A 21790-nucleotide genomic window follows, 5' to 3' on the forward strand; every position below is an offset into this window, starting at 1 on the left:
ACATTACTGACTACCATTTTTTTAAATGATTTCTGTTAGTGTTTCTTAAAGCCAGAAAGTTGCCATTTGACATGACTTTAGTTTTGTGTCATATGTGGGATCTGCTTTTTTTCTACAAAATTAAACAACTGAATGAACATCCTCCGAGGCCGGTGATTCCATCGTTTTTGTGAGGGGTTGTATTATAAACGTGAAAGAAACAACCTGTAAACTGTGCAGAGTATTACAGCTGTATAATGGAAGTAATGTCCCCCCTATAAAAGGGGCGGTCAGCTTTGCGGCAGCCACGTGCAGAGGGAGCCATGCCCACAGGGTACCACTGGTAGTCCCAGCAATATCGTTCAGCCATCGGCCACCACATGTAGGAATGGTCTCCTCTGCGCTGGGAGCGCACCATTAGATGAAGAGCAGCAACTGATGTAGCCTGGAAGGACTGTGATGGACACTTAGTTTGGCAGGACATTCATATGAGGGTGGAGGAGTACGCCGCTGCCAGACAGCTCTGAAAAGAAGGGGGGGGGGGGAATAGTAGGGACAGGTGAAAAACATCATGGCCGATCTTTCTTCAACTTCAGTTTTTGAATGTGTCATGCTCCGCCCCCTCATGTCCACCTAAAAAGATGTCATCTCAGCTGTAGAGAGTGTGATACCCCTTGTGTGATGGGTAGGAATCCCCCGTGCACTCTGCTGCCACCATAGATGTGGTCAAAAAGACAATGGGGGAAATTTATCAAACTGGTGTAAAGTAGAATTGGCTCAGTTGCCCCTAGCAACCAGATTCCACCTTTCATTTTTTAAAGAATCTGTGAGGAATGAAAGGTGGAATCTGATTGGTTGCTAGGGACAACTGAGACAATTTACACCAGTTTCTCCCCCTATGAACAAAGAGAAGGAAGAGCTGAGAGCCGCCATTACTTCTGACTAGAGTTGATCGAACCTTGGGAAACCTAGGTTTGATCGAACTCGAACATTCACGAACCTTCCGCATTAGATTGCTGATGCCTTCCCGGTCCGTGGGGAAGGAGGAGACTGCCCGGGTGCCTTATTACCTAGGCTGAATCCCCGAATTCCAGGCTGTACCCGGGCTGTCTCCTCCTTCCCCACGGACTGGGAAGGCATCAGCAATCTAATGCAGAAGGTTCGTGAATGTTTGAGTTCGATCGAACCTAGGATGAGAACTTAAAGTTTCCTTTAGAAGAAGAAGAGCAACATCTGTGGCTCTCACCCCCCTTCCTTCCCAGATGGATGTGGCCATAGCTAAACCGTTGAAGCAAACCATTTCTCTATCTGCAGCTAAGGGATACTATAGACAGGAGAGCTGACCATCCTCAGAGGGTACCACAACACTGATGCCAGAAGTGCTCCACTTGGAGGAAGCCATCTGCATGGGATGTGTCCTGGTCCTAAAGAGACGGTTTCAGCCCATGACTGAAGAAAGTCCTGTATCTTATCTCACCTTCCTTCTAACAATTACATCTGCTAAGAGAGTAAAGGTGGCCATACACCTTACACTAATGCTTGATGCAGGTGTGGCCGTCAGTATATGGGACTCTCCCAAGGCTCCAACCAATGAAGATATGGAGAGCAACTTGGCTGCGGCTTACTCCTCCCCATAGAACACACAGGAACACTCGGCCCCCCCACCAAACATTCTTGTGTATGGGGAGGACGGACTGTTGTCCAAACAATGATTTGGCCGTCAGTTATTGAAGGTGTACGGCCACCTCTTGTGAGCTTCAGGCTCCTGGCTCCATACAGCTTCTCTCGGAGGAGGCCTTTCTCAGGGCCAAAGTTTCCTTCTGTCGCCATCATCAGTAAAGTCATCTGCCTTCCAGTTCTTTCTCTGGACAGAGTCTGTCTCGTTGACCTCAGTTATGGTGGCCCGGGCCGGTGCCTCAAGTCATATCTGTATACAACTGTATACCTTATGAAACAGGAAAACCTATGGATCTCCTCCCAGCCTCCCAACTCTCCACCGACATATGCTGTTTGGTGGTGGTTGTAGGGTTTAAATGAGACATTACATATCATATAACTAGCTTCTTCCTGCTTGTTCAGTGTCTTTATAACACACATGCAGCCCTTCTCTATAAGGAAGAGTGTCTGCTCTCTGGTGCCACCTATTGGCTGCTTTGCTATTCTTTCTTCCCACAGACCTTGCCGCCCCCTGCTGGCTCAGTGTGATTTTGGGATGTACCATAAATATGGATTTTTGTGGTGGGATTATTTTCACCAATTCTTGAGGCAAATGTTAGGAAATCCAATATTATTATTATTCCTGACACCAGGACATGAAGCTGTAAGGAAATAAGTAAGTGCCCCCTGTACAGCCTTATAGTAACAGTTTGTGTCAGCTCCAGGATCCTCCATACAAGTGGCAGAGTCTTAGGCTGTGTTCACACGATCTGGAGGATAGGGTCTCCTCGGGGGGCGGTCTGGAGGATAGTGTCTCCTCAGGGGGGCAGTAAGGAGGATAGGACCTCCTCGGGGCGGTCTGGAGGATAGGGTCTCCTCGGGGGGCGTTCTGGAGGATAGGGTCTCCTCGGGGGCCGTCTGGAGGATAGGGTCTCCTCAGGGGGGCGGTAAGGAGGATAGGATCTCCTCGGGGCAGTCTGGAGGATAGGGTCTCCTCAGGGGGCCTTCTGGAGGATAGGGTCTCCTCAGGGGGCCTTCTGGAGGATAGGGTCTCCTCGGGGGCCGTCTGGAGGATAGGGTCTCCTCGGGGGGCCGTCTGGAGGATAGGGTCTCCTCGGGGGGGGGGGGGGGGGGCGGTCTGGAGGATAGGGTCTCCTCGGGGGGCCTTCTGGAGGATAGGGTGTCCTAAGGGGGCGGAATGGAGGATAGGATCTCCTCGGGGTGGTCTGGAGGATAGGGTCTCCTCGGGGGGCGGTCTGGAGGATAGGGTCTCCTCGGGGGGCCTTCTGGAGGATAGGGTGTCCTAAGGGGGCGGAATGGAGGATAGGATCTCCTCGGGGTGGTCTGGAGGATAGGGTCTCCTCGGGGGGCTGTCTGGAGGATAGGGTCTCCTCGGGGGGCGGTCTCAGCTCCGGCCCAGCAGGCGTCGTCTCAGCTCCCGTCGCAGGAGGTCTCTCTCTTTGCGGATCCCCTGGAGGACGCTCTGGTTCTCCTGCGCCCGTCTCACCAGGTACGGGAGGACCGAGTCAACAGAGCCGTAGGGAATGGATTTATAGACCAGATAACCGGCCTGACCTGAGGAGGAGAAGACAAGGTCACATGACAGCTGGAGAAACCCCACATAACTATCTGCTCCAAGGAAAGCTGGGTGACAAGCAATATGGCCCCCCAGAAAACCAGTTGGGTGCTGATCCCTGCAGAGCTGCCATGGCGGCCATATTACTTATCATCAGGAGACTCAGATATAACATCCAAGAGGCCTACCGAGAGTGAGCGAGACGTGATCACACATCCCGAGGAGCTGCCCGAAGCACACAGCGCCACCGCTCCGATCTATACCGAGCTCTGTCATCCTGGAGGGAGAGGAGAGGGATGAGCCGTGTATCTCATCATGTGTGATACTGTCTGCTGAGCTGATGTATCTAATCATGTGGGATACTGCTTCCTGAGCTGATGTATCTAATCATGAGTGATACTGTCTGCTAAACTGCTGTATCTACTTCTATCATGTTTAATACTGTCTGCTGAGCCTCTGTATCTAATCCTAGCATGTGTGATACTGTACACTGAGCTGCAGTATCTAATCCTAGCATGTTTGATACTGTCTACAATTCCTAATCACATTGCGTGATACTGTCTGATGAACTGTGTATCTAAGCATGTGTGATACTGTCTGATGAGCGACATATGGAAGCCTTTCATGTTTAATACCATCTACTAAACTGTGTATCTGAGCCTGTCTTGTTTGATACTGTCTGTCGACCTGTGCATCTAATCTTCTCATGTGTGATACTGTCGACCTGTGTATCTAATCTTGCCTGTCTGCTGAGCCTGTGGTACTCACCTGTGCACAGCGTGAAGTACGGACTCCTCGTTGTGGCTGGCGATGATGAGGTTATAGCGCCGACCTTCTTGTCCTATCAGGTCGAGCAGCCTGTCCAGGGAACGCTGGTAACTGATAGGAGGTCAGAGGTCATGAACATTAGTGCTATGGGGGTGCGGTCCCCCATACTATGAGGACTCTAACCACATATATCCCCCCTAAGCCTATTAGAAAGCTTCCCCTCATACAATGATTGGGTTTCATGTACCCCAGACTGGACAAGCCCTTTAGGCCCTCACCTGGTGTTGGTGGCCACCCAGTCGGGCTGTATGGGGTCACTATATCCCTTCTCTTTTGCCAGTTTCCGCTCCTTGTCCATATACGCCCCACGCACCAACTTCACCCCAAAACAGACTCCCAGACTCTTCGCGGTCTCCAGGCCCTGCGTCAGGTTCTTGAAGGAATCCTCCATGGGAAAAAGAGACAAGACAAAATGGCCGCCATTAAACACAATCTCTGTCTAAGATGGCAGATGCTACACAAGGCCTTCACCCAGAGATGGCGGCCATCTTACCTTCAGATAGCACTGGTAGGTGTTCCAGATCCAGGGCTCGTCTTTGTTGCATTGTGCCATCATCGCCATGGTAACCAGGCTGAGCGCGGGGTTTATGTACGTGTACTCGGCGTCCACCAGGACACGGACCCCTTTAGCTTTGGCATGCTGGAGGATAGAGGAGAAGGAGCTAAAACATCCGGTGACCACTACATGGAGTGGAGTGGTGGTCACCCAGACAGGAAGTGAGGTGGTTGCTAGGCAACGTCACACATTCACTATCCTCACCTTCCCAATGCGGCTGAGTCTGCGCACAGACATCTCGAGGTGCCGATTCTGCTGATCGGACAAGAAGGGAAAATCCGAGTCCTGGAACAATGGAAGGAAAGTGAGTGTTAGCTCCTGGGCCCAACTTCTTATGTTCAACATGAGAATTACAGGTTGTATGAGGTCATATCTAGGTTTTTATATGAAAATTATACTGCGCGCCACCTACCTGCCCCTCCATGATGGAGACGATCCTCTGAGGAGTGAGCGTCACCCGCTGGGACGGCTCTGACAGACACACGGACAGAACTTTCTGATGATGTCATGAAAAAAGAAGGCAGTGTTCTATAAGGGACCTGGAGTAGCTGTCATATCTATCTATATATATGTGTGTGTGTGTATATATATATATATATATATACATGTATTGGGCACTCACGCACAGATCAGCGCTCATCAGGGCAGTGATTCTCAGCTGCATCATAGGGCGGTCGCCTACAGTCGAGGACAGTTCCACGCATTTCAGCATGACATCTTCATTCTGCTCGTACCAGCGCTCGCTGAAAAAGGAACCAGGGAAGCCCGAGCTCAGATATTATAGTGAGTGTCAGTAACTTTATAAGTCTGGCTGCAATACCAATTACAGACTGCAGATGGCACAAGAGCATCTAAAACCATAAGAATAATAACAGTGACATCTGCTGGCAGCAAGGAGTAATGCAACTTACAATAACAATTGTATAAATAAATAATAATCAATCATCATCATTCCTTTATTTATATAACGCCTGCTTATTCCGCAGAACTTTACACCACTTTATATGCTCTTTATACTGTTGGTTCTTCTTTTATGACTCTGCACCCCCTGTGGTCACATCACCACCTCCACTAGCAGGAACAACCATGTGAGTGACCAGTCTGCCATCATCCCTCAGGAAGGTGTCATGTCATACAAACAAACAGAAAACAGAATACCTCCCCCTATTGGTGAAGCAGTTGTATTACAGCTTCCAGCTCACCCGCTTTTGCTTTCGCCCACGTCCTCCTCGATGGGCACAGCTAACATGGGTCGAATGCCCAGCCTGGCCAGCCGCTCCATACAATCCTGGATCTCGGGCAGAGTCTCTCCAGCAACAAACTGGCCGTACACTGAGCCCCTCATACCCCATTCAAAGAGTCTGCGGCCCAGAAGCCTGCGAGAGACGGAAAGCAGCTGCGAGGAGAGACAAAAAGCATCATGGCCCATAATTCATAGAAAACCGTAACCGTAAACATGCGGGTAACATTTTAGCAGTAGGCTAAGAAGGGTTTGTTACAATGTATCCAGTCTATAGACAATCCTCTGTGAGCTGAAAGGTTTGACCTCTAGATTGATACAATATCATTGTAGTTACTATGCATCCAATCTGGACAATACTCTATGATCACTAGATTGGTTCAATTTATCATTGTAGTTACAATGTATCCTATCTAGACAATCCTCTGTGAGCTCCACAGCCTGATCACTAGACTAATACAATGTATCAGAAAAGAGAGACTATACCCAGTCTAAACAATCCTCTGTAAGCTCCACAGCTTGATCATGAGACTGATACAATGTATCAGATCAGTTAGAATGTTTTCAGTCTGGGCAATCCTCTGTAAGCATCAAAGCTTTATCACTAGATTAATACAACGTATCAGAACAGATTGGATATATTCTGTCTAGACAATCCTCTGTGAGCTGAGGTATGGCCTCTGGATTAATACAAGTAAATTGTCTTCAATCCTCTGTGAGCTGAAAGGTTCAACCTCTAGATTATAAATGTATTAATGCATTGTATCAAAATGTCCTGACTAGACAATCCTCTGTGAGCTCGACAGCTTGATCACTAGATTAATACAATCTATCAGATCAGTTAGAATGTTTCTGGCCTGGACAATCCTCTGTGAGCTCCAGAGCTTGATCACTAAATTAATACAATGTATCTATCCGATCAGTTAGAATGTTTCTGGTCTGGACAATCCTCTGTGAGCTCCATATTGTGATCACTAGATTAATACAATGTATCAGATCAGTTAGAATGTTTCCGGTCTGGGCAATCCTGTGAGCGGACAGTTTGCACTTTATAATGATATAATGTATCATTGCAGGTAGATTTATCAGTTTGTATTCCCAGCTGTTGATCTCACAGAGGATTGTCTCTACTGCATACACTGCCCCAAACCCTCAGTTGTGTTATTAGCTGACGTCACTGTAGATTATGGTCGCAGTTACCAGTCCCGGCCCTGCGTTGGCATTTCCCTCGCTTACCTTCTCGGAGTTCCTCACCAGGATGGGCACGGAGCACATCCGGAATATGAGGAGGCCTCGCACCACCTCCCATCGGCCCTTCAGTCTGAACACCTTCCCATCAGAAAAATCGAGCGTTGGTTCCGGCCTGTGAGTGAACGCCCTTTGTATAGACCCCACAGTCCGGGACGAGAGCGAAGACCCAGAACGGAGGCAACGGGTGAAGCTCCACATGTTTGGTGCAGGTTCTCTCAACACCTGAGGGACAGCAGTGAGTGACAGTACAAGGGAGGGGGGGAGGTGGTCAGCGACCAATGACAGCAGCGAGACACAGGGAAGGCGGCAGCTGCTGCCTCTGTACATAGGTCTGACCTCAGTCAGCCTTAAAAATCAATATGCAGAGAGGAAGGGGTTAATACACAGCCGTATTACTTATAAAAGGTGCAATGCTCTGCAGAGACCTGGTAACTCATTGCAGTGCTGAGCTGTGCGGCCGGGATTAACGTTTCACCAGGCACCGATTATCCAGTAAATAAAAGGTCTATGAACCATTGGTGGGGGCAGAGGGACAATATACTGGATGACACAGTGCAATGTCCACCACCCACCATCGGGGGCAGCAGAGGTGAATAGACAAAGTGCAGGTCCTCAGTTTCATCACTAGGATATATCACCAAGAGCCATTGATTAAAATAAGCAAATTGCATGAATATAAAATATCCAATAGAAAAGAGTTGATGGTGCCGGCATACGCAGGGGCGATGTAGTCAGGAATATCGGACTCACTGTGATCCCTGGGAACTGGTTCATCTGTCCCAAGTTATCACCAGAGCGGCAGCTGAGACTCTTCTCACATGATAACCAGTCGCTGACCACCTCGTGTACACAGGTCACATACATATATCCATGTGAGAAAGGGGGCAGATACTTTATTCTACAAGATAGGATGGAGGACCCTGTATGTGTCAGAGGAGTCAACACCGGCCCTTTAAGGAGGTATTTCAGGCTCCGCTACTGGGGAGAGTCCAAAAAATAAACACAGGAGGCGAATAAGACGCAGCGACGGACGATTCACTCCAATAACTTTATTTAGAGACACGATGGGGAAAATAATAAAAATAAAAGCAAGAGGAGCCGGGAGGTGGAATCCATCAGTAGTTGTTCTGATTCTGCTGGTCTCGCCGGTAGCCCCGCCGCATGTAGCCGCCCTCCTTCCTCTGGTAAGAGTCTTTTTGGTCTGAAGAATAAGAAAGATACAAAACATTTAGAAACATGGAGGGGCAAATCCTCAATATCGTCACTACAGTCCCCGCCCCAAAGGCACCCAACTATCTGCTGTGTATAGCCGCCACCTGACTGCCCTGACAGAGGGATCAGGCGTCCTGTATCTACACTGACCGATCCATATGTATTCAGAAAAATAATCCACTGCCAGGAGTGTGTGATGGTGGTAAGGGAGGAGTCTGGAGACAGGCGTCTAGAGGGGGGAGGCAGGCGTCTAGAGGGGGGAGACAAAGGGGAGGCAGGCGTCTAGAGGGGGGGAGACAAAGGGGAGGCAGGCGTCTAGAGGGGGGGAGACAAAGGGGAGGCAGGCGTCTAGAGGGGGGGAGACAGGCGTCTAGAGGGGGGGAGACAAAGGGGAGGCAGGCGTCTAGAGGGGGGGAGGCAGGCGTCTAGAGGGGGGGAGACAGGCGTCTAGAGGGGGGGAGACAGGCGTCTAGAGGGGGGGAGACAGGCGTCTAGAGGGGGGGAGACAGGCGTCTAGAGGGGGGGAGACAGGCGTCTAGAGGGGGGGAGACAGGCGTCTAGAGGGGGGGAGACAGGCGTCTAGAGGGGGGGAGACAGGCGTCTAGAGGGGGGGAGACAGGCGTCTAGAGGGGGGGAGACAGGCGTCTAGAGGGGGGGAGACAGGCGTCTAGAGGGGGGGAGACAGGCGTCTAGAGGGGGGGAGGACAGGCGTCTAGAGGGGGGGAGACAGGCGTCTAGAGGGGGGAGACAGGCGTCTAGAGGGGGGGGGAGACAGGCGTCTAGAGGGGGGGAGACAGGCGTCTAGAGGGGGGGAGACAGGCGTCTAGAGGGGGGGAGACAGGCGTCTAGAGGGGGGGAGACAGGCGTCTAGAGGGGGGAGACAGGCGTCTAGAGGGGGGAGACAGGCGTCTAGAGGGGGGAGACAGGAGTCTAGAGGGAAGAGACAAAGGAGAGACAGGAGTCTAGAGGGAGGAGACAAAGGGTTTGCAGAGGGGACAGTCTCGTCTAGAGAAAATGGCCAAAGGGATTCTGCAGGCGGGGGAAGGGGAGTCTGGAAGGAGAAGGGAAGAGAGTGAGGAGTCCAGGGAGGAGACAGGTTGAAAAGAGCAGAAAGTAAGGAGTCCAGAGGGAGGGGACAAAGAGGAGTCTGGAGGGAGGAGGCAGAAGAGTCTGGAGAAGTAAGAATGGTCTGTAGGGAAGTCTCTGGCAGCGGCTTATTGCCATTTCTGTATTCAGAGATTCACTTACACTAGCTGTTTCGACCTTAAAATCCAGGATTATAAAAAACACAGCCACTTTCTTGCAAGAACAGCACCACCCCTGTCATCAGGTTGTTTGTGGTATTAACAACTCTGCTCCATTGACTTCAATGGGCCGAACTGCAATACACACCCCAAACCTGAGGACAGGGTTGCTGCCATTTCTGGAAGAAAGCGTTTTTGTAAGCCTGGACAAAAATCCCTTTAAGCCACTGAAAGTGTAGCTTATCTCCAAGTGGAACCAAACCAGTAAAACCCACCCGACCTATGTCCTGTGACAGTGGGCTGCCCTCTGGGGGGACAGATTGCTATAGGCGACTGCTGGTGGTCAGCGGATATTATGAGGGAATATACAATACATGAGGGGTATACGGATGTGCCGCCATTATTAAAAGGGACCCCCCACCAACACCACCACCACCACATATGGAAAGGGGACGTGCACATTTCCCCTAATTCCCCATCACATGACGGGGTGCGAGCAGCTTCTCAGTGGGTCAAGTAACAAAACAGGAAATCATGTGTGCACCGCCTCAGTGCTTTCCCCACATCTCCAGCAGAGGATGAGTCTTGGGATGATGAGAAGATGTAGAAGATGAGATGTTACATGCAGAGAAGACTTTAGACCAATCACCACCCACCGCTGCACAACTACAACTCCCAGCAAGCTCAGACCCGCTGGAGGCCACAGTCCCGCAGCGGTGGGAGAGCCCAACCTTACGCTACAAGAATGATGGAGGTTAAAGACGAAGAGTTGACGTAGATGATGGTAAGAGATGATGAGCAGGAGCCTACAACACATACAGCTTTCCTCACCGCGATTGAAGTATCCACCATAACTTCCTTGCTTGTGGTCAAATATGCGCTCGTTGTTCTCCACGAGGTTGCCCAGCTTCTCGGCCAGCTGCAGAGCAGTGTTCTGGAGTGAGCTGGGCTCCGTGCCGTGCATCACCACTGTCTGCGTCGGCTGGTCCAAAGAAGCCTGCCGGGGGGAAAAGAGGAACAAAGATGGTCATAGTTACGGGAAACAGTCAGCAAGCATGTACAGACAACAGGTCAGCTCCTACAACAGGGACGGGGGAAACTTCGGCCCTCCGGCTGTTGCAAAACAACAACTCCCATCATGCCTGGAGATCCAAAGCTTTAGATGTCCAGGCATGATGGGAATTGTAGTTTTCGCAACAGCTGGAGGGCTGAAGGTTCCCAAATCCCTGTCCTACTACGTTTGTGTCTCATCTGTATCAGTTGACAGCCTGGGATATAGAGATCCCCCCCAACCAGAGAAAGTATAGTGCAGACACTGAACAGGCAGAAGGTGCTGGAAAATATCAGATGACAGTTAAAGGGTTTATCCAGGATTAGAAAAAGCAGAGCAAAAACAGTGACACCCATGTCCTCAGCTCCTCTTACCATCATTCAGCTTCATTCACTTCAAATGGACCTGATCTAAAAAAACACCACACCCAACCTGATACAGGACAGGTGCTGTGTCTGGAGGAAAGCGACCATGTTTTTCTAAACTTGCACAACCCCTTTAAGAGCCTAGGATATAGACATCACCTCCCACAATGCAACTCACCACCGGAGGAGGTAATGTGCAGACACTGAACAAGCAGGGGATGCTGGGAGATTGTAGACACAGACAGAGCGGGCACTCACCATGAGCTCCTCGTTGATGATCATCTTGCTGATGATGCTGTGTACGGTGGGGATCTCCAGCTGGAACATGTCGCCCAGGATGCCCATCCTGAGGGGAGACACAAGGATGAGGACGCAGAACAAGGATGAGAATTACAGACGCAGAGTCATGTGATCAGAGGGGACTCTGGAGGTCAGACCCCCCCCAGACACACACAGGATAGGTCATGACTAGTGTTGACCAAACTTGCTTAACTTTTCTCCGAACCTGAACACTTGGCATCTGATTTCCGGCGGCTAGAGAATTTGGATGCCAGGAAAACATGGATACGGCTATAGGCCTGTGGCTGTACGCATGTTATTCAGGACTCCCTAGGGCGGCATCCAACTTCTCCAGCCGCCGGGAGTCAAATGCCGAACATTCAGATTTGGAGAACATTGCCGAACCCGAATAGTTCAGCAAGTTGGCTCAACACTAGTCATTGTACCGAACCCTCAGCTGTGAGGTAAGGAAGGATTTCAGTCACTACATGTTAAAGGGCTTCTCCAGCGCTACAAAAACATGGCCGCTTTCTTCCAGAGACAGCACCGCTCGTCTCCAGTTTGGGTGCAGGTTTTGTACCTCTTTTGAAGTGAATGGAGCTTAATTGCAAACCGCACCTGACCTGGACACAGGAGTGGTTCTATCTCTGGAAGAAAGCGGCCATGTTTTTGTAGTGCTAGATAACCCCTTTAACTAGGATACCACTCACTTACTGCAAGCAGAGATCTTGGCTGGAAGTTATGTGTGTGTGTGGAGATTCTAACTTATCGCTCAGGGATGGGGATCCTTCAGCCCTCCAGCTGTTGCAGAACTACAATTCCCATCATGTCTGGACAGCCTTCACATAAGAGACTGCTGCATAGGGCACTGAAGGCATGCTGGGAGTTGTAGTTTTGGAACAGGTGGGGAATGACTGCAGTAGAGTGAGGGTATGCTGGGACTCCTACAGGTGAGGGGGGCCACCGCCTCCAGGGCCTTCGGAGTCTCACCTTATGGAGTCGTACACGCTGCTGTATGTGAACAGATACGTCCTTAGAGATTCTTCTTGTATCTTCCTGTGAGAGAAGACAAGGAATTAAACTTCAGTATAAGACATCCATAATCCAGCCACCCCCTCCCCTGATCCGGCGTTCTCACCTGACCAGCATGCTGCGCACGCGGTCCGCCTCTGGGAACAGGTCCCACACTTTGCCGTTCATCTTCTCGTTGATGATAAAGTTCTTGCAGGTTTTCCAGTCTCCCATTTTCATTGCCTTTGAGGCGGCCACCACGTGCTCCCTCATACTCTCAGGGGGTCCTGCAGTACACAAAACGGGAGGGGGGGGGGGGGGTCACACCTCAGCACAGACCTTAAAGAGGTACTTTAGGGGACCAGACTTAAAGAGGTAACCAACTGGTACCAGAAAGTTATATAGATTTGTAATCTGCTTCTATAAAAAAAAAAACAAACTCTAGTCTTCCAGTACTTATCAGCTGCTGTATGTCCTGCAGGAAGTGGTGTATTCTCTCCAGTCTGACACTGCTCTCTGCTGCCACCTCTGTCCATGTCAGGTACTGTCCAGAGCAGCTGCAAATCCCCATAGAAAACCTCTCCTGCTCTGGACAGTTCCTGACATGGACAGAGGTGGCAGCAGAGAGCAGTGTCAGACTGGAAAGAATACACCACTTCCTCCAGGACATACAGCAGCTGATAAGTAGTGGAAGACTGGAGATTTTTAAATAGCGGTAAATTACAAGTCTGTATAACTTTCTCTACCCCTTTAAAGACGCTATAATGTGTGGTTATCCCCAGACTCACCCAGCAGAGGCTGCCGCTCGCCCACACGCAGTTGGTGGTGGAACTGCTTGCTGATCATCCTCCTGCGGGCGTCAAACTCGTGTGCCGCCATGTAGGGGATCTCCAGCAGCATGGCGGACACCAGGTAGACGCACTCCAGCAGCTCCAGGTTGATGTGCATGTGGAATGGGATCTGTCGTCTCTTCTCGATCTTCTCCTGCTCCTGGTTGCGCTCCTGCATGGTCCTCATGAGGAGCCCCTGTCCCAGCAGCTCCTTGGCTCTGCCGCTGGACTGGATGTCGAGCAGAGCATTGTGCGCGTCGCGGATCATCCCCTGCCGGAAGGCGCAGATGCCCAGCTGGACCATGGTGCGGTTATACAGGATCTGGAGGAGACAACAGGGGTCAGGTTATGGCGGCTGCTCTATGGGGCTTGTATGTTATACTATGGAGCGCCCCCTCTCACCTGTACAGGGGGGTCGGCGTGCTGGATGTTGTCTTGCAGGTGAGACATGAGCATAAGATCCCGAGCCTGGAACCAGCGGTTGTGCAGAGCGTGATGGTAGATGTGGCAGAGGATGGCGCAGGTGCGGATACGGTCCGTCCTGTCTTTGGCGTAGATGTACTTGCAGAGTCTGTCCATGAGGACGGCGCTGTCCTCCGCCTCGTTCTCTGCCTGGTCCTGTTCTGACTGCACAGAGAACGGGAGAGGAGTTATTTCACAATACAACAGGATAGGGGGGTAAGAATACTCAAACATGGCCGAAACATGTGATCAGTGGGTGGGGTCTAACCACCAGGATAACCCCTCCCCCGCACCTTAGACTCCTGGCCGGTGCTGAGCTGCCGCTGATGAGCTTTGTAGTCAAACTTGTAGTAGGTGTGCATGATCCTGCGGAGGTAGACGCGGCAGATCTCCTCCGTGCTGCCCTTCTCCTGCAGATACTTCTGCACCCGCTCAATCACCTCGCACACCCGAGCCTCGTCCTTCAGATTGTCCACGTACTCTGCAAGGAGAGACAACAACGTATCAGGAACCATCTCTCCTCCCTGTCAGAAAACGTATGATTTACACCGAAGCTCTCCTGGCAGCCGAGTGTCCCCGAGCTCTTCCGTTGAGACGCTAAGCTGCAGGAAGAGCTTCGGGGATCCCCGGCGCAGTCAGTGTACGTCACACTGTTGGCGCCGGGAATGGGCCCCCAGGTGAGTTAACTGTTTTTTTCTATAGTGGTCGCCCCATACGGTAGTGATGCGGCCATTTTTCAACTCCCCCACCGCATGGGGTGACCATATCCAACGTATAAGACGGCCCCTGACTTCTAAGAAGATTTTTCGGGGGTTAAAAAGTCGTCTTATACGCCTTATAAAATACTGTATTTCTTTATCTGCTTGCTGTCAGAACGGAGGACGAAAACCGATTAAGATCCGATCCTTCTCGGGGCGGACTAGATGCTACAAGTGTTTTCAGTAAAAACTATCTTGGTTGATACAGTGTAACAAGCTCTCAGCTGTGCAAGGGACTGGGTCAGGGTGGGTCTGGATGTATACATTGACGGCTGTCGCTCACTGACAGGATGAAGAATATTTCGTTATCTGCAGTGATTTCCCACCTACGGTTATCCAGTAAAACTACAAGACTCAGAATGCCTCCAGCTGTCAGGACACGCCAGGCGTTGTAGTTTTTTTAACAGCTAAAGAGTCACAGGTGGAAGACCCCAGCTGGAGGCTATCAGAGAGTGCTGGGATTTGTAGTTTTGTGACTACTGGAGACTTACAGGGTAGAAGGCCAAAGCTGCAGACAGGCAGGGCATGCTGGGAGTTGTAGTTTATAAGATCTATACTGCACCCCTCCCCACATGGATAGACAGCATTAGTTATCATGAAAGAACTATGCTTAACATCGCCCACACACACACACCCCTGGATTGCGGCTTCTCGTACCTTGTGAATGCGGGTCTGTGTTCTGCATGATCTTGGTGAACTCTTCGTCCATCCTCTCGATCAGGGTGAGGATACAGCCGCGTACGCGGAGAGGTTGCTGAGGACACAGAAGAACATAATATAAGTCAATGCCCCTGTATGATAAGCTTCCAGCACAACCCGATATACATCCAGGGTCCAGGAAGCTGAGATATAAAATCCTGTATGTTATTCTGTATGGTTTGCTATAGTTGCTGTGACACTACAACTCCCAGCAGTGCCTGACCGCTCTATGGTCTCACCTGGTCAGACACAATGAGATTCTCCGAGTCCTCAGCGATATTCTCCCCGATGAACATGTTGGGGTTGGCGAAAAGGATGTCCAGCAGTTCATGGATGCACTCCAGACATTTCTTCCACATGTCGGCCTGCGGAGAGAACACACCAGGAGGCGGGGTTAACAGGTCATGTGATCAGGCTCCTGCTGGTGACCACACGTCTGAGAGGATTCACTACCTTCATATACGCGGCCAGATTGGGGTTGTAGTCGTACAGAGAGGCCACAATGTTGAACTTGATCTTGACAGCGATTCCCTGGCCCAGGTTATTCTCCTCGGATATCCCGGCCAGCATGTGGAGGAGCTCGATCTGAGCCGCCCTGTGGGGAGGCAGACGCCAGGGTGAGACCCCCGGAGGATGAAGACCCCCATCCCCACCGTCACCTCCGGCCCTTACCTGTCCGTGCCCTTCTTTCCTCTGGCCTGGAGGATCTCGTTCAGCTTCTTCACCACGATGGGTGGGGTGATCTCTGTGCCTTTAGCAAACATCTTGGGCTTTTCCTGTAGAAGTGAATGGAGGGGTGTGAGGAAGGAGCAGAGACCTCCGCACAGCCCCTGCCCCCCTCATTCCTTAATCTCTCACCTTAACCATAGGAGCGCCCCCTTTGACCTTCTCCCACTCTCCTCCAGCCTCGTTTTCATCCTGTTCACCTTCCATCCCCTCCTCGGCCAGACTCTTCACTTTGCGATGCTGCTTCTTCTTGGCCTTCTCCTCCTTCTTTTTCTCAGTGGCCTGACGTTCTCCAGAAGGGCCGGTTCTGAAATGCAGCAACATGTCTGGTCACCCTCACGAGCAGATCCCCCTCAGCAACACAGTCCCTGGGGACTGAGACTATACCCCCCCCCCCATTGATAGAGATATTGGGGTGGGGGCCCCCCCATTCCATCTCTGCTCCCTTTTACTCACTTCTTAAGGAACCTGGCGGCCAGGGTTGTATATTTGCCTTCTTCATCTTCAGATTCAGAGTCTGAGTCCTCGGAGTCGGATTCCCAGATTTCACTATCGGAGGATTCTTCATCATCCTCGGCATCCTGGCACAGAACAAAGGTTAAAGATGATGATATTATATAATTCCTGTAATCCGGCATTAATGGGAACAGATGCTGGATTATCAGAAGGTTGTGCCCCATCAGCCTTCACAAAACAAAAACTCCAACCATTCCCTGACAGTCTCCATCCTGCAGGGCATGCAGGGAGTTGTAGTTCTGCCAAATAATGAATAATTCTGCACTTATCTGCCATTTTAACAGGTTCCTTCCATTTTTAACCTCTTCAAGACGGAGCCCATTGACGTCCGGGTCAGATTAATGCAATGTTCCTCCCCGCCTTCTAAGAGCCATAGCGCTTTTATTTTTCCACCTACAGGGCTGGTTGGGGTGTCATTTTTTGCGCCATGATCTCTTGTTTTTATTAATATCATATTGGTGTAACAAAAATTTTGATCGCTTTTTATATTTTTTTTCTGATATATAATTTATAAAAATAAATAAATAAATAAAAAAAAATCAGCAATCCTGGTGTGTTTTTTTTCCCGTTCACGCCGTTCACCGTAACACTACGATATATGTTGTTGTTTTTGTCAATATTTTTATTTTTATAATGGGCAAGGGGGTATTTTAAACTTTTATTAGGAGGGGGTTTATAAGTTTTTTTTTATATACTTTTAAAAACTTATTACACTTTTTTCTTTTAACACTCTTTTTTCCACTGTAAAATATGCAATCATTAGATTGTATGTTCTGATTTATGCTTTGACATAGCATAGATCAGTGTTATCAGCGATCTGTGTATAAAGCCTGCCTGAGGGAAACTCTATCCACAGATGGCCAATCCAACAGGACGGAGGTAAGTGACTTACCCCTACCCGTTGGTACAAGTGATCAGGACCCCCGCAATGTGGCTGCGGGGATCCCAATCACTCAGTGCCAGATGCTTGTCCTGTCACTGACTACCTTAAACACTGAGATTGCTATAGATCGGGCATTTAAGGGATTAATAAGACGCAGCTGCAGGATCAGAGCTGCCTCTCATTATAAGTGCGGGGCCGCTCTCACTGCAGCGGTCCCAGACACATCAAACCCCTTCAGTGTCAGGAACGTATACATACATTCCTACCGTATGTGCAGTAGGAAAGTATATCTACATATTACTGACATGAAGGGGTTAGAGGGGTATCCTGTGGTTAGAGGACAAGTTAGTTTTTCTTGGAAAACCCCTGTAAGATCTCTGCTTGCTCTCAGGGAGCGGTAACCTCCTTTGTTCACATCCAGAGACTGAAACTAAGGCTGATCCAATGTCACTTAGCTGAGGGTTTGTTGCAATGTATCAGCTTGATTTTCTACATTTGTGTGAAACCAAAAATGCTCTCATTCACTGACAAACAGATGAGGAAAGAAACTCGAGGGTGAGATTTCCTAAGGCCTGGCCTAACTACCCATAATCCCCCTCACCTCGGCTTTCTTCTGGAACTTGCTGCGGGAGTCCGGAGGGGCGGTGTCGGCCTTCTTCAGGAACTTACTGGCACTGATGCCCACATCTTTCTCGTCATCACTGGACTCTGAGGCTGAAGAGGAGAAAACGGGAGGTCAGTATGATACAGGGAGCAAAGATGGTTGTCTGTCCCCTATACCCTCTATATACTCACCGTCTGAGTCGTCGTCATCCTCATCCTTGTCTTGGTCTTCATCCGCTGACTCCTCAGGATTCTGAGAGGACCATATATATATACACCGATATAATAACAGATACACAGATACAATATACACAGATATTATACACACACATAATACATATACACACAGATATAATATAAACACAAGTGGAAGCCTCATCACAGTGGCTCCGCCTCTCGCCATTTCCAGCTCCGCCTCTCACCTGCTTATAGGCGGTAATGGACGCCTCAAAGTCTCGGTTGTACTTGCGCAGTTTCTGGCGCAGCGTGCTCAGGGCTTTGCCGTTGTTCTTGTTCATCTTCTTCCTCCCTTCCTTATCGTCCCAAAGCTACAGAATACAACAGAGGAGGAGGGGGAGGGTCGTCAGCATCACACACAACATCTATCAGCCAACTACAGGTGCAACAAAGCAAACAATGGCGGCTATGAAGAGTCTATGGGTCAGACCACTAGTACAACTCTTTATTTCTTACACTTTCAGGTCCCCGATGCAACTTGAACAGGTGATCAGGCCTGATGGCTTCAATGCTAATGTTAGTGTAATGAGACAATGGAGAACCTTTCCCACAACCATCACGAACCATCGGCCACGTGTCTGACCTGCGCTCCACCAGGGGGACACAGGAGGCCCCCCACACAGGGTAACGCACCTGGCATAACTACTATTGACTATAACATAACTCCCACACTTCAGCTGTCATCGGCTTTTGGACCAAATCCTTTAAAGAGGCCAGGAAGCCATCTTTGAACAGGATGTCTAGCTATTGCCGTACATAGAATCAAATACACCTTGGTCATTTCTGCAGCTCCCATAGACAATGACTGGAGCATTCTGAGAGGAGAGGGTCTCCGCACACGTATCCTTTATACACAGCAAAGCAGATAAGTGTAAATGGTCGGACTTCCCCTTTAACCCTGCTCTGATATAATGGCCCGCCATGGTGCAGCCCCCTCACCTCGTTCACATAGTCCTCCAGGTCGGACAGCAGGCGAATGTAGAAGCGGGGGATCCCCTCCTTGTCCACGATGTTCTTGGCCTTGATGTACGCCTTCCCCAGCTGCTCAAACTCCTCCAGACACTTGGTCATGTCGCGGATCTTCATGGCGTTGCGGATGGTCTTGATGATGTTGGTTAGCTCCTCGAACCTGCGCCAGGTGACCAGGAGATACGGTTACAGCATAATACGGGAAAACACAGGACAATTCCTTCAATCCGGCATCAACTGGACAAGACAATTCCGGATTAGTGGTCTGACCTCTTATCTTTGGCGCTGCGCACCACGCGCTTGGTGTCCTCTTCATCCTCACTGAGGAGAATCGGCCTAAAGAAACAAGTAGAGATCAGTAGGTTCCTGTGCTCCCCAATACCAGGTGACACCCCAGAAGCCGAGGCGGCACTCACTGCTTGTTGAAGCCCCCCACTGGCTTAGGGAGGAGCTCATCTCCGGACAGCGACGACTCCGACTCACTGTCTGAGCCGGTGGCGAAAAAACGGGACATGGCGGCGTCTGATGCTGGTGAACCGCGTCACTGGATGCTGAGGAAAGAGGCGACAGAGGTCACATGGTCAGCTCCTGGGCTTCAGGTCACATCCCACAGCTTGTTACAAAACTACAACTCCCATCATGCCCTGGTGTTCCCCAGCCTGTGGCTCCTTGGCTGCCACAATACTACATCTCCCATCATCCTCAGTATCCCCCATCTGCTGCAGCTACCTCCCCCATGCGGTGGGGCAAAGGTTGGGGACACTGTCCTGTATGACTCATCCCCCAGCTGTTCCTCCATCTTGCTGATACAATACTACATCTCCCATCATCGTCATCTGCTGCAGCTACTACACCTCCCACCATCCCCCATCAGCTGCAGCTACTATACTACATCTCCCATCATCTGCAGCTACCTCCCCCATGCGGTGGGGCACAGGTTGGGGACACTGTCCTGTATGACTCATCCCCCAGCTGTTCCTCCATCTTGCTGATACAATACTACACCTCCCATCATCGTCAGTATCTCCCATATGCAGATACAATACTACATCTCCCATCATCCCCATCTGCTGCAGCTACTACACCTCCCACCATCCCCTGTATCCCCCATCAGCTGCAGCTACTATACTACATCTCCCATCTTCCTCAGTATCCCCCATCTGCTGCAGCTACTACATCTCCCATCACCCCCAGTATACCCCATGTGCACAGGTTGGGGACACTCTCCCGTATGACTCATCCCACAGCTGTTCCTCCATATTGCTGATAGGCGCCCCCATGCGGCTGCCCTGTGCTGGCCCGGGAGCTCAGTGATCCCTTCCTTTGTGGCCCCCAGTCCCCGGAGAGATGATAGTAGTCCCGTGGCCCCCGGTTCTGTGGCTCCCGGGGGCCCCTCCCGTACTCACCTCTAGGAGCCGCACACACGCGGCAGGCCCGGCTGGTAAAAGCGCAGAAAGGCTGTACGACGAGAGCAGTGCGCATGCGTCGACCCGGCAGGCCGCGCGCCGGAAGCTTACCTCACTTCCTGTCCGTCGCTGATCTACCTTCCCCCGGCAGACGTACCCTGTAGTTCTGTTGTATGTAGCTCGGGATAGGGATGGGAGAACTATAATCGTATTAGAACCCAGCGCGGGTATCTTAGACAAGAGACGGCAGAAAAAGTTATCAGATGACGGAGACAGTATCACAGCGGCGGTAGCCGCCATTTTGTTGGAGACCAGCATTATTTTGGGTCACGGAAAAATGGCGGGAGTTAAACTGCTGAAGGAGCAACTGATTGTTTCTATGGTGACAAATCTTATCAGCAGGTCACAGGCAGGCGGATCCATGGGGGCAGACGGGTGTAGATCCATGGAGGGGCTGCGGGTACTGAGAAATACAGCGTATTCAACAGTGTATCCAACTGGGTGTCCAGCCGTGGCCGAGACTAATAGGACATAGTGGCCAATACAAGCAGTCACAGTCCCTAGCAATAGACAGTGTACTATAGGGACAGCGGAGGCCTCAGACCCCTAAACTTATATGGACCTCAGAGAGCTCAAAATGAATTCAGACGTCAGACCAAGCATCGAAGAGAAATCAAACCCCAGATCTCAAAGAGAAATCAGATCTCAGACTAGGCATCAAAGAGAAATCAGACCCCAGACCAGGCCTCAAAGAGAAATCAGACCCCAGACCAGGCCTCAAAGAGAAATCAGACCCCAGACCAGGCCTCAAAGAGAAATCAAACCCCAGACCAGGCCTCAAAGAGAAATCAAACCCCAGACCAAGCATCGAAGAGAAATCAGACCCCAGATCTCAAAGAGAATTCAGATCCCAGACCCGGCATCGAAGAGAAATCAAACCCCAGATCTCAAAGAGAATTCAGATCCCAGACTAGGCATCAAAGAGAAATCAAACCCCAGATCTCAAAGAGAATTCAGATCCCAGACCAGGCATCAAAGAGAAATCAGACCCCAGACCAGTCATCAAAGAGAAATCAGACCCCAGACCAGGAATTAAAGAGAAATCAAACCCCAGACCAGGCCTCAAAGAGAAATCAGACCCCAGACCAGGCATCAAAGAGAAATCAGACCCCAGACCAGGCATCAAAGAGAAATCAAACCCCAGACCAGGCCTCAAAGAGAAATCAGACCCCAGACCAGGCCTCAAAGTAAATTCAGATCCCAGACCTTAAAATGAATTCATACCTCAGAATGAATTCAGACCCCAAACCAGACCTAAAAGAATTGAGATTTAAAACCAGACCTGTAATTGAGATGTAAAACCAGAAATGAATTTATACCCCAGAACTTAAAATGAATTTAGATCCTAGATCTTAAAGAGAATTTAGACCTGAGACTTCAAAGAGGATTCAGA

General features: G+C 50.3%; 2 protein-coding genes across 3 annotated transcripts; both read right to left on the reverse strand.

The window, feature by feature from the left end:
- Nucleotides 1-2251: 2251 nt before the first annotated feature.
- On the reverse strand, nt 2252-7324 carry PRODH2 (proline dehydrogenase 2). Its single transcript, XM_069982238.1, has 10 exons — nt 7072-7324; nt 5798-5991; nt 5218-5338; nt 5008-5091; nt 4800-4880; nt 4533-4679; nt 4258-4424; nt 3980-4090; nt 3400-3488; nt 2252-3210 (listed from the first exon to the last, which is right to left on the reverse strand). Exons 1-10 carry the CDS (start codon nt 7282-7284, stop codon nt 3041-3043), a joined length of 1377 nt encoding a protein of 458 aa, XP_069838339.1. The 5' UTR covers nt 7285-7324; the 3' UTR covers nt 2252-3040.
- Nucleotides 7325-8120: 796 nt separating this feature from the next.
- Nucleotides 8121-20428, reverse strand: LOC138801533 (eukaryotic translation initiation factor 3 subunit C). 2 transcript variants are annotated; one of them, XM_069984451.1, is made up of 21 exons: nt 20338-20428; nt 19348-19482; nt 19202-19267; nt 18902-19091; nt 18148-18273; nt 17918-17978; nt 17724-17836; nt 16180-16304; nt 15856-16030; nt 15670-15773; nt 15451-15592; nt 15237-15362; nt 14956-15052; nt 13834-14021; nt 13481-13705; nt 13037-13400; nt 12376-12535; nt 12228-12293; nt 11217-11304; nt 10374-10539; nt 8121-8287 (listed from the first exon to the last, which is right to left on the reverse strand). In XM_069984451.1, the coding sequence occupies exons 2-21, from the start codon at nt 19443-19445 to the stop codon at nt 8202-8204; spliced, it is 2766 nt and encodes a 921-aa protein (XP_069840552.1). In that variant the 5' UTR covers nt 19446-19482; nt 20338-20428; the 3' UTR covers nt 8121-8201. The 2 variants fall into 2 exon arrangements, with proteins under 2 accessions (XP_069840552.1, XP_069840551.1); XM_069984450.1 differs by having other exon boundaries at nt 10362-10539.
- Between the last annotated feature and the right edge of the window lie 1362 nt (nt 20429-21790).

Source organism: Dendropsophus ebraccatus, chromosome 9 (assembly GCF_027789765.1).
Source record: "Dendropsophus ebraccatus isolate aDenEbr1 chromosome 9, aDenEbr1.pat, whole genome shotgun sequence".
Taxonomy (NCBI): domain Eukaryota; kingdom Metazoa; phylum Chordata; class Amphibia; order Anura; family Hylidae; genus Dendropsophus; species Dendropsophus ebraccatus.